This window comes from Chiloscyllium plagiosum, chromosome 5 (assembly GCF_004010195.1).
Source record: "Chiloscyllium plagiosum isolate BGI_BamShark_2017 chromosome 5, ASM401019v2, whole genome shotgun sequence".
NCBI lineage: Eukaryota > Metazoa > Chordata > Chondrichthyes > Orectolobiformes > Hemiscylliidae > Chiloscyllium > Chiloscyllium plagiosum.
The window spans coordinates 115095105-115109653 of NC_057714.1; the positions used below are offsets into that span (position 1 = coordinate 115095105).

General features: G+C 42.3%; 1 protein-coding gene across 2 annotated transcripts in view; it reads right to left on the minus strand.

The window, feature by feature from the left end:
• Window positions 1–202, minus strand: part of mindy4 (MINDY lysine 48 deubiquitinase 4) — a 186465-nt gene extending 186263 nt beyond the window's left edge. Inside the window, exon 1 of one of the 2 annotated variants that reach the window (XM_043690847.1) lies at window positions 83–202. In XM_043690847.1, coding sequence (XP_043546782.1) covers window positions 83–121 — 39 coding nt within the window. In that variant the 5' untranslated portion in view covers window positions 122–202. Of the gene's footprint in view, window positions 1–58 lie in introns of both variants that reach the window. The other variant, XM_043690846.1, reaches the window with a different exon arrangement.
• Between the last annotated feature and the right edge of the window lie 14347 nt (window positions 203–14549).

Sequence of the window (14549 nt, forward strand, 5' to 3'; positions counted from 1 at the left end):
TCCCCCTCTCCCCCGATCGGACCGGGCCCTCGCCGCCCGCGGGGGCCGCTGAACCCACCTTGCGGCTGAGATATTCCCTCACCAGAGCTGCCGCCGTCTCCTCCACATTAGTGTTGTCCATGCCGGGGATCTGTCGGAGGGGTAACTCCGGGCCTCTCTTACCCCCGCTCCGAGCTGCGCCAACTTTTCACACTCGCTCCGCTGTGACACTTGCTAACGGATGTCCCGCCCCTTTTTCTTCCCCGGTCCTCTATTGGCTGTCAGTTGCCGCGCCCTACCAATACTGCGTACCTATTGGCTAACCTAACTGTCAGACACCCATGCTACATGCAAGCGAGTTTGGTTGCGGGCTCGCCGTTGCTGAGGGAAGCACCCGCGTAGCAACGGATCTGCACCTGCGTACTATGACCATGGTGGGGACCACAAGCAGATATTTAAAAGGGCAATGGCAACTTGATGATTTGAAGGTTTTTTTTTCTAAAAACGCATACAGTGTCACTGGTGAGGCAGCATTTATTGTCGATCTCCAAACTGCCATTTCTTGTGCTGGCACACCCCAAATAGCAAAGAATTCCATTATTTTAACCCAGCACCACTGGAGGAATAACAATATATTTCTGAGGCAGGATAGTCAGTGGTTTGGAGGTCACAGGTTTGTAAGGTGCTATCCAAAGTAGCCTTGATAAGTTTTTGCAATGCTTCTTATAGACAGTACACACTGCTGCTACAATATGTTGCTAGTGAAGGCAGTGAAAATTGAAAGTTATGGATTTTAATCAGATGGGTTGCTTTGATTGCTTTCATTTATTGTTGTTGTGTGTACCTAAGTACAGTGGAAGGTTTTGTTGTGTGTGCAGTACTGGCAGATCATAGTTTACAAGGACATACAGATCATAGGGTGATTGAATAGAGCAAGGAGTACAAAGTTACAGCTGCACAGGAAGATCAACATTAGATTTGAAGTTTGAGCGGTCCGCTCAGCTGTCTAATAACATCAGGGAAGAAGCTTTTTGTGAACTGGTTGGTACTACTGTTTAAGCTTTTGTAGCTTCTGCCTGATGGGACAGGTTTGAAGAGATTATATCTGGGGTGGCTGGGGTCTTTACTGATATTGGCTGCTTTTCTACAGCAACGAGAAATGGATGGAAGTTTGGCTTGTGTGATGGACTGGACTGTGTTCACAACTTTCTGTAGTTTCTTATGGTCCTGGGCAGAGCAGTTGCTGGACCAAACCATTATGCACTCAGATATAATACTTTCTCTGGTGCATCTGTAAATGTTGGTGAGGTTCTTTCTAGTCATGCCTCCTTAGCCTCCTGAGAAAGAAGAGGCATTGTTGTGCCTTCTTGACCGTTTCATCTACATGCGTGATCCAGGACAAATTATTGGTTATCGTCACTTCCTAGGAACTTGGCGCTATCGACCCACTCCACCTCAGCTCCATTGATGTAGGTAATGGCATGTTCTCCTTTCTTCCTAAAGCCGATGCACTGTGTTCTAGAGTTGTTGTGGCAGTAAGTATAATTAATTCCAGAAAATTGTGAGCTAATTCATTTGGAGAAGTCAAACAAAGTTGATGGTGTTAAACTTCTTGAGTGTTGTTGGAGCTGCACTTGTCCAGGCAAGTGGGAGCATTCCAACTTGTGCATTGTAGATGGTGGACAGGCTTTGGGGAGTGAGAAGTTGGGTTACTCACAACAGGATTCCAAGCTCTTCCAGCCATAGTGGTAGATGGAATTTAACCCTGATAAGTGTGAGGTAATGTACTTTGGAAGGAAAAACAAGACAAGAGAGTACTCAATGAATGGCAGGACATGAGGAAGCTCAGAGGAACAGAGAATATAAGGAAAAACCTTTTGACCAATGGGTGATAGGAGTCTGAATGCATTGTTTGGGAGGGTAATTGAGGAAGGAATCCTCACAACCTTTAAAAAATACTTGAATAAACACTTGAAATGACACAACATTCAAGGATATGGGCCAAGTGCAGGAAAGTGAGACTAGTGAGATAAGTGTAGATAGTATTATATTTTTAACAGTACAGATTTGATGGCCCATAAAGCCTCTTCTGTTACCGTATGATTCTATAATGACAAGTGTCTTCCTGTACAATTGGCTTGGGAAGACAATTTGTCACATACTTGGTTTAATGAAGCAACCAATGGCTTGGGGGTAGAATGGTAGGGTGGGATCTATTTTAAACCTGCTGACCATTTTCTGGGCCTACACTATTTCAAATGAATATACTTTTTTCTCTTTTTGAAAATATTAAGAGTCTTTCAGCCTCTTCTATCCTTACAGCCAATGAGTTCAAGACCCCTACTATTTATGTTAGCAAGTGTCATCCCTATCTCTGTAATCTCCAGTCTAACCAACCCTCTAAGGTCTCTGCTTTTGTCCTTACTATAAATTCTGTGTCCTTTGATCTTGCCCCACTAGCTACCTGATGAAGGAGTGATGCTCCAAAAGCCTGTACTTTCAAATTGGACTGTAACCCGGTACAGTATTGTGTGATTTTTAACTTTGTCCAATTCAACTTTCTTGGTGCATTCTCCCACTTACTTTACCCCAATGTTGGCCAATGTGCTTTTATTAATCTCAACCATAAGCATTCAACCCTTTCTTCATCTCTTTTCTCCATTAAAACACTCCGTAAAATCTACATCTTGGACCAGGCATTTGGTGACTGTCTTAATGTCTTCTTCTTTGGCGCTGTGTCAGTTTTTGTCAGCTAAACTTGCATAATTTACATGCAAGAATCTGTCTTGCATAATTTTATGCTGACTTTGCTTCCTGATTTCAGGGAAGGTTAGCGAGCAGTTAACTCATGCATTAACCACATCTTCAGAAACAAGGACACTCATCTGTCTAATTACTTCTGAAATTTCAGAATTTAGATCTTTAGAGCTATAATGACCTTGATTTTAACCTATTCAAAGCCTAAGCTCTTGCCCAAGGTTAAAATAGAGTTGGAAAGTTGATTAAATTCCATTGAGGAATGATTCTTTAATATCATCATGAATATTAAACAGGTTAAGTACTTTTCTTATAGAAACAGGAGGGCTGACCCTAATGGACGTCATTAAAATTAAAAAAGTTGATCGGATAGTTATTGAGAAGATATTTCCTGTTGTGAGAGACTAAAATCAGGGGCTATAAATATGTCAGTAAGTCAAAGATAAATCAGACAGGAAATTCATAAGTTTGTAAGTTCATTAGTTCATAAGATACAGGAGCAGAACTAGGCCATTCGACCCATTGAGTCCGTTCCACCATTCAATCATGGCTGATATACTCCTCACCCCGATTTTCCTGAGTTCTCCCCATATGCCCTTAAACCCATTACCAATTAAAGATCTGTCTAACTCCACCTTAAATTTACTCACTGTCCCAGCATACACTGCTCTTCTGGCTAGCAAATTCCACAGATTCACAATCCTTTGGGAGAAGTAGTTTCTCCTCAACTCTGTTTTAAACTTGCTATCCCTTATCCTAAGACTTCTTGTCTAAGGCTATCCTATGGCTTCTTGTCCTATAATGCCCCACAAGAGGAAGCATTCGCTCCATGTCGATTTTATCATCACCAATACCTCAATTTGATCTCCCCTCATTCTTCTACATTCCAGAGAGTATAGGCCTAAACTGTTCAATCTATCTTCATACGACAATCCCCTCATCTCTGGGAGCAATCTAGTGAACCTCCTTTGAATTGCCTCCAATCCTCTTACATCTTTCCTCAAAAAAGGGGACCAACACTCCAGGTGCAGTCTCACCATTGCCTTGTATAGTTGCAACAATACATCCTTACCTCGATATTCTATTCCTTTAGCGATAAAACCCAACATTCCATTCGCTGCCTTTATTATCTGCTGTACTGACATGCTAGTTTCCTGTGACTCATGAAGAAGGTCACCCAGATCCCTCTGCACCAGAGCACCCCAAAGTCGCTCCCCATTTAGGTAACAGGTAGCCTTCCCACTTTTCTGACCAAAATGTGTGCCCTCACACTAATCCACATTAAACTCCATCTGCCACATTTTGGCCCATTCTCCTAATCTATCTATATCCATTTGTAAGGTTCTTATTTCCGCATTACAATTTACAGTCCTGCCTACTTTTGTATTGTCCGCAGATTTGATTATAGAGCCTTCTATCCCTGTATCCCAGTCGTTAATGTAGACTGAAAATAGCTGGGGCCCAAGGACTGAATCCTGTGACACCCCACTAGTTACTTCTTGCCATCTTGAAAAAAAACCATTTACCTGACTCCCTGTCTTCTGTCCATCAGCCAGTCACCTATCCAAGCTAATAAATCACCCCTAATCCCATATGATCCAACCTTGTGAATTAACCTTTTGTGTGGCACCTTATCAAATGCCTTCTGGAAGTCCAAATATATTACATCTACAGAATCCCCATTATCCACTTTGCTTGTTACATCTTCAAAGAACTCTAGCAAATTAGTCAAGCATGAATTTTCCTTCATAAAACCATGCCGACCACGATGGATAGCATTTTGACTTTCCAAATGTCCTGACATTGCTTCCTTGATAATTGATTCAAACACTTTCCCAACAACAAATGTTAAACTAATTGGTCTATAATTTCCCACTATCGTTTCCCTCCCTTTTTGATTAAGGGCATTACATTAGTATTTTTCCAATCCACTGGAACCTTTCCTGTGTCATGGGAGTTTTGAAATATTGTAACCAATGGATTCACTATCTCCACTGTCACTTCCTTTAATACCCTAGGCTGTAGGCCATCAGGCCCAGTGGATTTGCCTGCCCTTAATTCTAATAGCTTGCTGAGTACCTTTTCCCTATTGATATAGATTGTTCTAACTTCTACCCTTTCTATTCCCTTTATGTGCCCATTCTAATAGGAAGGGTACTATTAGAAGGGTACTCCTCCACCGTAAAATTTAGGAGAGATATCTTTACAGTGAGTGGTGAGACAATTAGAACTTAACTATTATAGCAGGTAGTAGAAAGAAATAATTTACAGCATTTAAAGGAAAGCTAGATTATTTTTTCATTGGCTGTGGCTATTTTGCGTTGCTCAACCTTAAGGTGGAGGTAATGGAGTTAATGTCATTGGACAATCCAGAGACTCTGGGGATATGGGGTTCAAATCTCACCAGGAACTATGGTGAAATTTGGAATGAATTAATAAATAAGGAATTGAAATCTAGTTGAATAGTGACCATGAAACCACTGTCAATTGTCATAAGCACCTACCTGGTTCACTAATGCCTTTTGGAGAAGGAAAATCTGTCATTCCCATTGGGACTGGCCCACACCAACCCACAGAAATGTGGTTGATTCCTAAATGCTCTGTGAAATGGCCAAGCAAGCTATTAGCTGAGAACTACACTCATCTAATCTTCAGAAGGTCTGTTTGGAGAAATGAAATTGCGCAAACCTGGTATCAACCTTGGACTGGAAACTACAATGCAAACATAGCCCTGTCAACAGAGCAAAGTTCTCCATGCTAATAGCTTGTGCCAAAATTTGGAAAGATTTTCCATGAACTAGTCCAGCAACATCCTGACACAGTCATTCTTACAGAATATGCCAGGCTCCAACCTTAACCATCCCTGGATGTGTCCTGTCCAACTAGCAGGACAGGCCTGCCAGACGGGAGGGAGCTGTCCTGGGAGTCCTCAGTGCAGATTCAGACACCAGGAAGTCTTGTGGCATAAAGTCAAATATGGACAAGTAAACCACCTGCTGATTTTCACCTAATGTCTCCCGCCTCCCTTGCCCAACCACACTACCTCTGCTGATGAATCAGTACTCCCGCATGTGAACACCATTGGAGAAAGCACTGAGGGTACCAAGGGGTATCTTCAGTGTCCATCAAGAAGAGTAGCTTGGTGATACCTCTATTGACCAAATTTGCTCAGACTTAAACGACACAGCGATTGGACTGGGTTGTGACAGTGGTGAGGGAGCCAACAAGAGGGAAAAAATGTACTCGTTTTAATTAATTCATGGGTTGTGGGCATTGCTGAAGGGCCAACATTTTTGTAGTTACCCTTCAGAAGATGATGGTGAGATACCTTCTTGAACCGCTGCAATGTTGGTAGACACACAATGAAGTTGGGGAAGGGGTTCCAATATATTGACCCAGCGACATGAAATGGTGATATATTTCCTAGTCAGGATGGTGAATGGCTTGGAGGGGAACTTGCTGGGTTTTTTTTTCATTCATTCATGGGATGTGGGCAACATGGGCTAGGCCAGCATTTGTTGCCCATCCCTAATTGCCCAATAGGCTGTTAAGAGTGAATCACATTGCTGAGAGTCTGGAGTCACATGTAGGTTTCCTTCCTTAAAGGACATTATTGACCCATATGGGCTTTTCCTGACAATCAACATGGTTTCATGGTCATCATTAGACTTCTAGTTCTAGATATTTATTGAATTTAAATCACACCATTTGCCACGGCAAGATTTTATCCTGGGTCCCCAGGATATTACCAGGATTAACAGTCTAGTGATAATGCCACTAGGCCATCACCTCCCGATTTAGAAGAGGTTAGAAGAGTAAGAGGTGACTTAACTGAAATGTGTAAAATCCTGAGAGGATTTGACCTGCTGGAAAGGATATTTCCTCGTTGGAAAATTTGGAACTCTGAGTCATGGTTAAAACAAAGGGGCTTTGACCATGGGTCAGTTAGACTCGAAATGTCAGCTCTTTTCTCTCCTTACAGATGCTGCCAGACCTGCTGAGATTTTCCAGCATTTTCTCTTTTGGTTTCAGATTCCAGCATCCGCAGTAATTTGCTTTTAAAACAAAGGGTTGCCCATTTAAAACTACAGACAACAGATTTTGTTTTCTTTCACACTGTGGAATTTGGAATTCCCTTCCTCACAAGTCAATGGATTCAGAATTCTTAAATATTTTAAGTCATAGGTAGATAGAATCTTGATTATCAAGGGGATGAAGGATTGTTGGGGGATATGCAGGAATGTAGAGTTGAAAGTTTTTATTCATCATAAGGTGTGGGGATTGCTAGCTAGTGTAAAATTTATTGCCATTCCCTAATTGACCTGGAGAAGGTAGAGAAAGTGAGGACTTCCTGAAGAAGGGCTCATGCCCGAAACATTGATTCTCCTGCTCCTTGGATGCTGCCTGACCTGCTGCGCTTTTCCAGCAACACATTTTCAGTGGAGAAGGCAGAGGCAAGCTACCTTCTTGAAAGCCTGCAGAATATGGGATGTAGGGACACCCATTGTTCCAATACCAAGGGAGTACCAGGATTCCTGAAGAAGGGTTCATGCCCAAAACGCTGATTCTCCTGCTCCTTGGATGCTGCCTGACCTGCTGCGCTTTTCCAGCAACACATTTTCAGGACTTTGACCCAGTAACAGTAAAGGGATGGTGCTATCGTTCCAAGTCAGGATGGGAAACATCTTGGAAGAGAACTTGCAAGTGGTAGTGCTCTCATGTATCTGCTGCCACTGTCCACCTAGACAGTAAAGGTTGCAGATTTGGAATATGCTTTCTAAAGAGCCTTGGTAAGTTATTGCAGTGCATCTTGTGTATTAGTGGTGAAGAAAGTGATTGTTGACGGTGATGGATAGATTGTCAATCAAGCAGGCTACTTTTTTCCGTGTGGTGTTAAGCTTCTTGAGTGTTGTTGGAGCTGCAAGCAACATACACACCGCACAAGTACCATAAGAACAGGAATAGGCCATTCAGCCCTTCAAGCCTGTTCCGCCATTCAATGAGATCATGGCTGATCTGTGGCCTAACTTCACATACCAGCCTTTGGCTCACATCCCTTAATATCTTTGCTTAACAAAAATTTATCAATCTCAGCTTGAAAATTAACTACGGCCATTTATGGAAGTGAGTTCCAAATCTCTACCAACCTTTATGTGTAGAAGTACTTCCTAACATCTCTCCTGGCCCTAATTTTTAAACAATGCCCCCAGTTTGGAATCTCCAACCAGTGGAAATAGTTTATCCTTATCTACCCTGTCTTTTCCTGCTAATATTTTGAAGTCTTCAATCAGATCACCCCTTAACTTTCCAAAACAGGCTTAATTTGTATAACCTCTCCTCATAACCTAACCCCTGAAGTCCAGGTTTCCTTCTCATAAACCAATGTTGTACTTCCTCCAAGGCTAATATCTCCTTCCTGAGGTGTGAAGCCCAGACCTGCTCAAAGCACTCAAAGTAGTGTCTAACCAGGGTCCTGTCACATCCAATCATGAATGGTGGTAGACACCTAAATAACTCACTGGAGGAGGAGCCTACACAAATACCTCCCTGAAGCATTTGCAACAACCTTCAGCCTAAAGTGTCGGATGGATTATCCATCTCAGCCTCCTGCAGAGGTCCCCAGTATCACAGATATTAATCTTTAGCTCATTCAAATCAAAAGCAATGGCCCCTGACAACCATAGAATATCTATGGTGTGGAAACATGCCATTAGGTTCAAGAAATCCACACCAAACCTCCAAAGAATAATCCACCCAGACCCATTCCCCTAACCTATTACACTAAATTTACCCCGACTAATGCACCTAACCCACACATCCCTGAACACTGTGGGCAATTTAGCATGGCTAACTCACCTAGCCTGCACATCTTTGGATTGTGAGAGGAAACCAGCACCAACACAGAGAGAATGTGTAAACTCCACACTGACAGTCGCCTGAGGTTGGAATTGAACCTGGGCCCCTGGTGTTGTGAGGAAACAGTGCTAACCACTGAGCCATCATGCTGCCCATACGAGGGGAGCATAGTTGCACGGTGACTCAGTGGTTAGCACTGTTGCCTCACAGCACCAGGGACCCAGATTTGATTGCAGCCTCAGACATCTGTCTGTGTGGAGTTTACACATTCTCCCCGTGTCTGCATGGGTTTCCTCCTGTTTCCTCCCACAGTCCAAAGTTGTGCAGGTTAGGTGAATTGGCCATGTTAAATTGCCCATAGTGTTCAGGGATGTGTGGGTTAGGTGCATGAGTCACGGGGATGTAGAGAAATAGGATAGGGGAATGGGTCTGGGTGCGATACTTGTCGGAGGCTCGGTATGGACTTGTTGGGCCAAATGGCCTGTTTCCGCACTGTTGTGATTCTATTCATTTTGACTACATTCTGGCAATAGTACTGAAAACTTGTGCTTCAGAACCTGCTGTTCCCCTAGCCAAGCTGTTCCAGTACAGTTACAACACTGACATGTACCAACAATGTGGAAAATTGCTGAGGTATGTCCTGGCCACAATAAGCAAGATAAATTAAGCCATAAAGTGCCACCCCATTTGTCTACTCTTAATCATCTGTAAAGTGATGGAAGTGGTTATTGGCAGTACTATCAAGCAGCAACTACTCAGCAATAACCTGCTCACTGAAACTCAGTTTGGGTTCTGCCACGGCCATTCAGTTCTTGACCTTAACGTGGCCTTAGTCCAAACGTGAACAAAATACATTCACATTTGACTGAGTGTGGTATCAACAATGCCTAACAAAACCAAAGCCAGTAGGAATCATGGGAAACTGTCCAGTGATTGGTCTCATACCTAACACAAAGTTGGATGGTTATGGCTGATGCAGATCAATCATCTTGACCCTTGGACATCACCGCAGTAGTTCCTAAGAGCATAAGAAATAGGAACAGGAGGAGGCCACTTGACCCTCAAGTGCGCTCCACCATTCAATAGGATCATGGTTGGTATGACATTCCTCACGTCCTCTTTCCTGACCTTTCCTCTTAACCCATGTTTCTTCATCTATCTCAGCCTTAAATATACACCAGGACTCCACCCCCACAGCTTTCCGTGGCAAGGAGTTCCAAAGACACTCAACTTAGAGAAGAAATTCCTCCTCATCTCAGTATTAAATTGGCACCCCTTTGTTCCGTGACTATGCCCTCTGGTCCTAGACACTCCCATGAGGGGAAACATTCTCTCAGCATTTACCCTGTCAGGCCCCTTATATGTTTAAATTAGATCATCTCTCATTCTTCTAAACTCCACTGAGTAGAATCCCAAACTTTTTTACCTTTGCTCATAAGACAATCTCTGAAGATAATGTCTTAGGCCTTCTGAAGGGAAATAAGGATGAGCAGTAAAGGGGGGGCCTAGTTAGCAATGTCCTCATCCTGTGAGTGGATGGAGAATAAATAATTGCCCTGCGAAGCTAGTTGTGAGCCATCTTCTTGAACTACTGCAGTTCACATGGTGTATGGATACTCACAGTGCCATTAGGGAGGGAATTTCAGGATTTTGACCCAGAGGCAGTGAAAGAACAGTAATATATTTCCAAGTCAGGATGGTGAGTGGCTTGGAGGGGAGTGGTGCATAAGATGGTGTTCCCATCTATCTGCTACCCTTGCCTTTCTGGATGTTAGAGGTTGTGACTTTGGAAGATACTATCAAAGGAATACTGGTGAGCATATGAAGGGGGAATGAATGAAAAGATAGGGTAGGTTGAGTCAAATGAGGACAGGTGTGAGCAAACTGGTTTGAAGCATAAACACAGACATGAATTGAGTTGGGTCAAATGATGTGCATTTGTGCTATATGTGGAAAAATACTGATTTTGCTGCAAAGAGTTAACCCAACTTTGTGTACATGAGAAACTATATTTTATTGATTCGTCCCTTGTTTATACAATGCTCCAGTGAAGCCATAAACCTCTTGACCCCAAACAACACTAATACATCAGAGAACTGCAAGTATACACTAATTCAAAAGAACGAAGGCATGTCTAATTGGTGTATTATGTTCAGATGGGATGGTGAACACACTCAGACTGCTGATTCTAGCGGCTCCATTTCCACGTTGTCGACTTTGATCTTCTGATCCAGTCGCTAAAATGAAACAAAAATGTTTTCATTGCTTTATACATCTTCGTTAGTAAGCAGCAAAGTGTCTCAAACTGATCATTAGAACAGAAATAACAGACTTGCAAAATATATTCTTCATACAGCTTTCCTGCAGGCAAACATTTTTCAGGAAGTTTTAGCTTGATGGTCAATTTTATAGTCACAGAATTTTACTGCACAGAATGGGGTGGCACGGTGGCTCAGTGGTTAGTACTGCTCTCTCACAGCACCAGGGATCTGGGTTCGATTCCAGCCTCAGGTGTGTGGAGTTTGTACATTCTCCCCGTGTCCGCATGGGTTTCCTCCGGGTGCTCTGGTTTCCTTCCACAGTCCAAAGATGTGCAGGTTAGGTTGAATTGACCATGTTAAATTGCCCATCGTGTTCAGAGATGTGTAGGTTAGGTGCATTAATCAAAGATAAAATATAGAGTAATAGGGTAGGGAAATGGATTTGGGTAGGATACTCTTCGGAGGGTCGGTGTGGAGTTGTTGGGCTGAAGGGCCTGTTTCCACACTGTAGGGATTCTAAGTTCGAAGAACTTAAACATTCAGCCTGTCAACTCTATCTTGATTTTCCTTCTCTGCACTTGGAGATAGTGATCAGAAATATTATAATGGTTTTAAACCTTGTGCTTAGAAAGTTTCTGAGCACACCAGTGGAAATTCAAGTGATATATTGCCTTTAACGTAATCCTTGTGCCTTGCTTCCCTATAATTTTACTTCTCGTAAGAAATGCAGATTAGTAGCTTTTTGCCTGAGTTATAGATCAAACAAGCGTGACAGTCATTATTGATTCTAGAGCGGTCAAGAAAGATTGCCAACAAATGTATTATTTCCAATAGAAAATAAAAAGGTTGGTTACCTCCAGGGAACCAGGTTTGAGATGGCAGACGAAGCCAAAATGGAAATGCATGCAATTATCATTGAAGGTCAGTTGTGGAAAAATCTGCAAGAAAACCATATAAATAGGATCAGATTGTAATTCTGTTCTCGGAGTTTAAAATCTAAATGGACTTCCTTTATAAGTTTCCTATGACTAGTGAATGGATTGGTCTTTATCTGTCTTAGCTGAACTGCTGGTCCACATCCTGTATCTGCAGTGTTAAATTAAAGGGAATGCAGTGGATAATAGGAATGGCAGGATTATCTGTTGAAGATAGTGTGAGGAAACTGGTACTGTATTCTCCAGAATTCCAAAGAACAAAAAGTGATCACAAAATGTTTACAAGACACGGGGAGGTGGCTGGTTTTCCCTGGCTGGTGATTCTAAAACCAGGGAGCATTGTCTCCAAACAAGGGATAGACTGAGATAAGAGGTTGAATTTCTTCAAACAGTTGTGAATCTTTAAAAGGATGTGGAAGCTTCATCGTTGAATACGTTCAGTATAGAATATGCAGGTAAATTTTCTGGACACTAACGACCTCAAGGGAAATGGGGTGACAGTGGCATTGAGGTAGATGATCAATTTATCAAAGTTCATCAATAATTGAATGGTACAAAGGCTCAACAGGCAGAAATTTGCCTACTCTGGCTTACATGTTCTTGTAATATTTACAAGGATGTTGCCAGGTTGGAGGTTTTGAGTTATAGGGAGAAGCTGAATAGGCTGGGGCTGTTTTCCCTGGAGTGTCGGAGGCTGAGGGGTTTATAAAATAATGACGGACATGGATAGGGTAAATTGACACATTCTTTTACCCGGGGTAGGGAGTCCAAAAATTGCGGGCATTGGTTTAAGCCGAGAGGGCAAAGATTTAAAAGGGACCTAAAGGGCAACTTTTTCACACAGAGGGCAGTGTACGTATGGAATGAGCTGCCAGAGGAAGTGGTGGAGGCTAGTACAATTACAACATTTAAACGGCATCTGGATGGATATATGAATAGGAAAGGTTTAGAAGAATATGGGCAAAGTGCTGGCAAATGGAACTAGATTAATTTAGGATATCTGGTTGGCATGGACGAGTTGGACGGAAAGGTCTGTTTCCATGCTGAACATCTCTATGACTCGATGAGTGTATGTATAACTGGTTGCCGCAACATGAAAAGCAGTTGAGGTAAAACCAAGCCAGTTGCCATGGTAGTCTGGAGGCAGTCACAACTGAGGTGTTTCAGCAGTAATGCTGCTTGTTGAAGCAAGTTTCTGTTGCAGTAAAGCAATAAAGACTACAGCATACTAAACAACTGAAATACCCTGTTGTTGACAAGCATCTTAAAGCTGTCTTTATTCAATGTTAATAGCTAGTTATTCTGCAAGCAATTAAACAATGAAGATACACCAGGTCAAAATCTGCTGGCAGAGAAACATCAAATTAAATGGTACTCCCCTTTATTAATTTGGAAATCATCCAGCACTTTGCAGCAAGGAGGACATAGAATGAATTATCACTTGTGCACTTCATTACTCTTACAAAAAACCTTCCTCTGAATTTCAAGCTATTCCTGCATTTGCACAACACTTGTCCATTAAACTCCAAAAGTTAAGGCTGTGCTTAAAGACTACATATTTCATGAAGAATTTAATGTTCTATAATGCTTCTCTATCTCTATGACCCCCAAAAAATGATTTAAACTGAAAAGTTTCACTCCTACAGTTAGTAAATTGTTGGGAGTCATTTATAATTTTTCAAACTAATCAATCATTTTTTCTTTTTTCTGTCCCTCACTTTTTTTATCACTCTCTCTTTATCCCTCTCGCAATCCAATCTTTCTTCCTATTTCTTTCCATTTGAAAATAACTCCCCAACCTTCCCTATGTTTGACAATCTAATTAGTTAAGGACATTGACTGTTAGTCCCATTGTTTGCTTAGTTCACAGATTTAAACTCTTAATGGTAAGGTCCTGGGCAGTGTTGCTGAACAAAGAGACCTTGGAGTGCGGGTGGTGAGGATGGCTGAGGATCTTGAGATTGTATTCGTTAGAGATTAGAAGGTTGTGGGGAGATCTAATAGAAACTTACAAGATAATGCAGGGCTTAGAAAGGGTGGACGCTGGGAAATTGTTTCCGTCAGGCGAGGAGACTAGGACTCGTGGGCACAGTCTTAGAATTAGAGGGGGTCAATTTAGAATGGAAATGAGGAGACATTTCTTCAGCCAGAGAGTGGTGGGCCTGTGGAATTCACTGCTATGGAGCGCACCGGAGGCCGGGACGTTAAATGTCTTTAAGGAAGAGATTGATAAATTCTTAATCTCGCAAGGAATTAAGGGATACAGAGAGGGTGCGGGTAAATGGAGTTGCATTGCCCGTCAGCCATGATTGAATGGTGGAGTGGACTCAATGGGCCAAATGGCCTTACTTCCACTTCTATGTCTTGTGGTCTTATGGTCTTATGGTATGCTTTCCTTTTTTGGTCACAGTATTATGTATAGGAGTTGACCAGTGGAGTGCCACAAGGATCGGTGCTGGATCCTCTACTTTTTGACATTTGCATAAATGATTTGGATGCGAGCATAAGAGGTACAGTTAGTAAGTTTGCAGATGACGCCAAAATTGGAGGTGTAGTGGACAGCGAAAAGGGTTACCTCAGATTTTGGGAAAGCAAATCTTAGCAGGACTTATACACTTAATGGTAAGGTCCTAGGGAGTGTTGCTGAACAAAGAGACCTTGAAGTGCAGGTTCATAGCTCCTTGAAAGTGGACTCGCAGGTAGATAGGATAATGAAGAAGGCATTTGGTATGCTTTCCTTTATTGGTCAGAGTATTGAGTA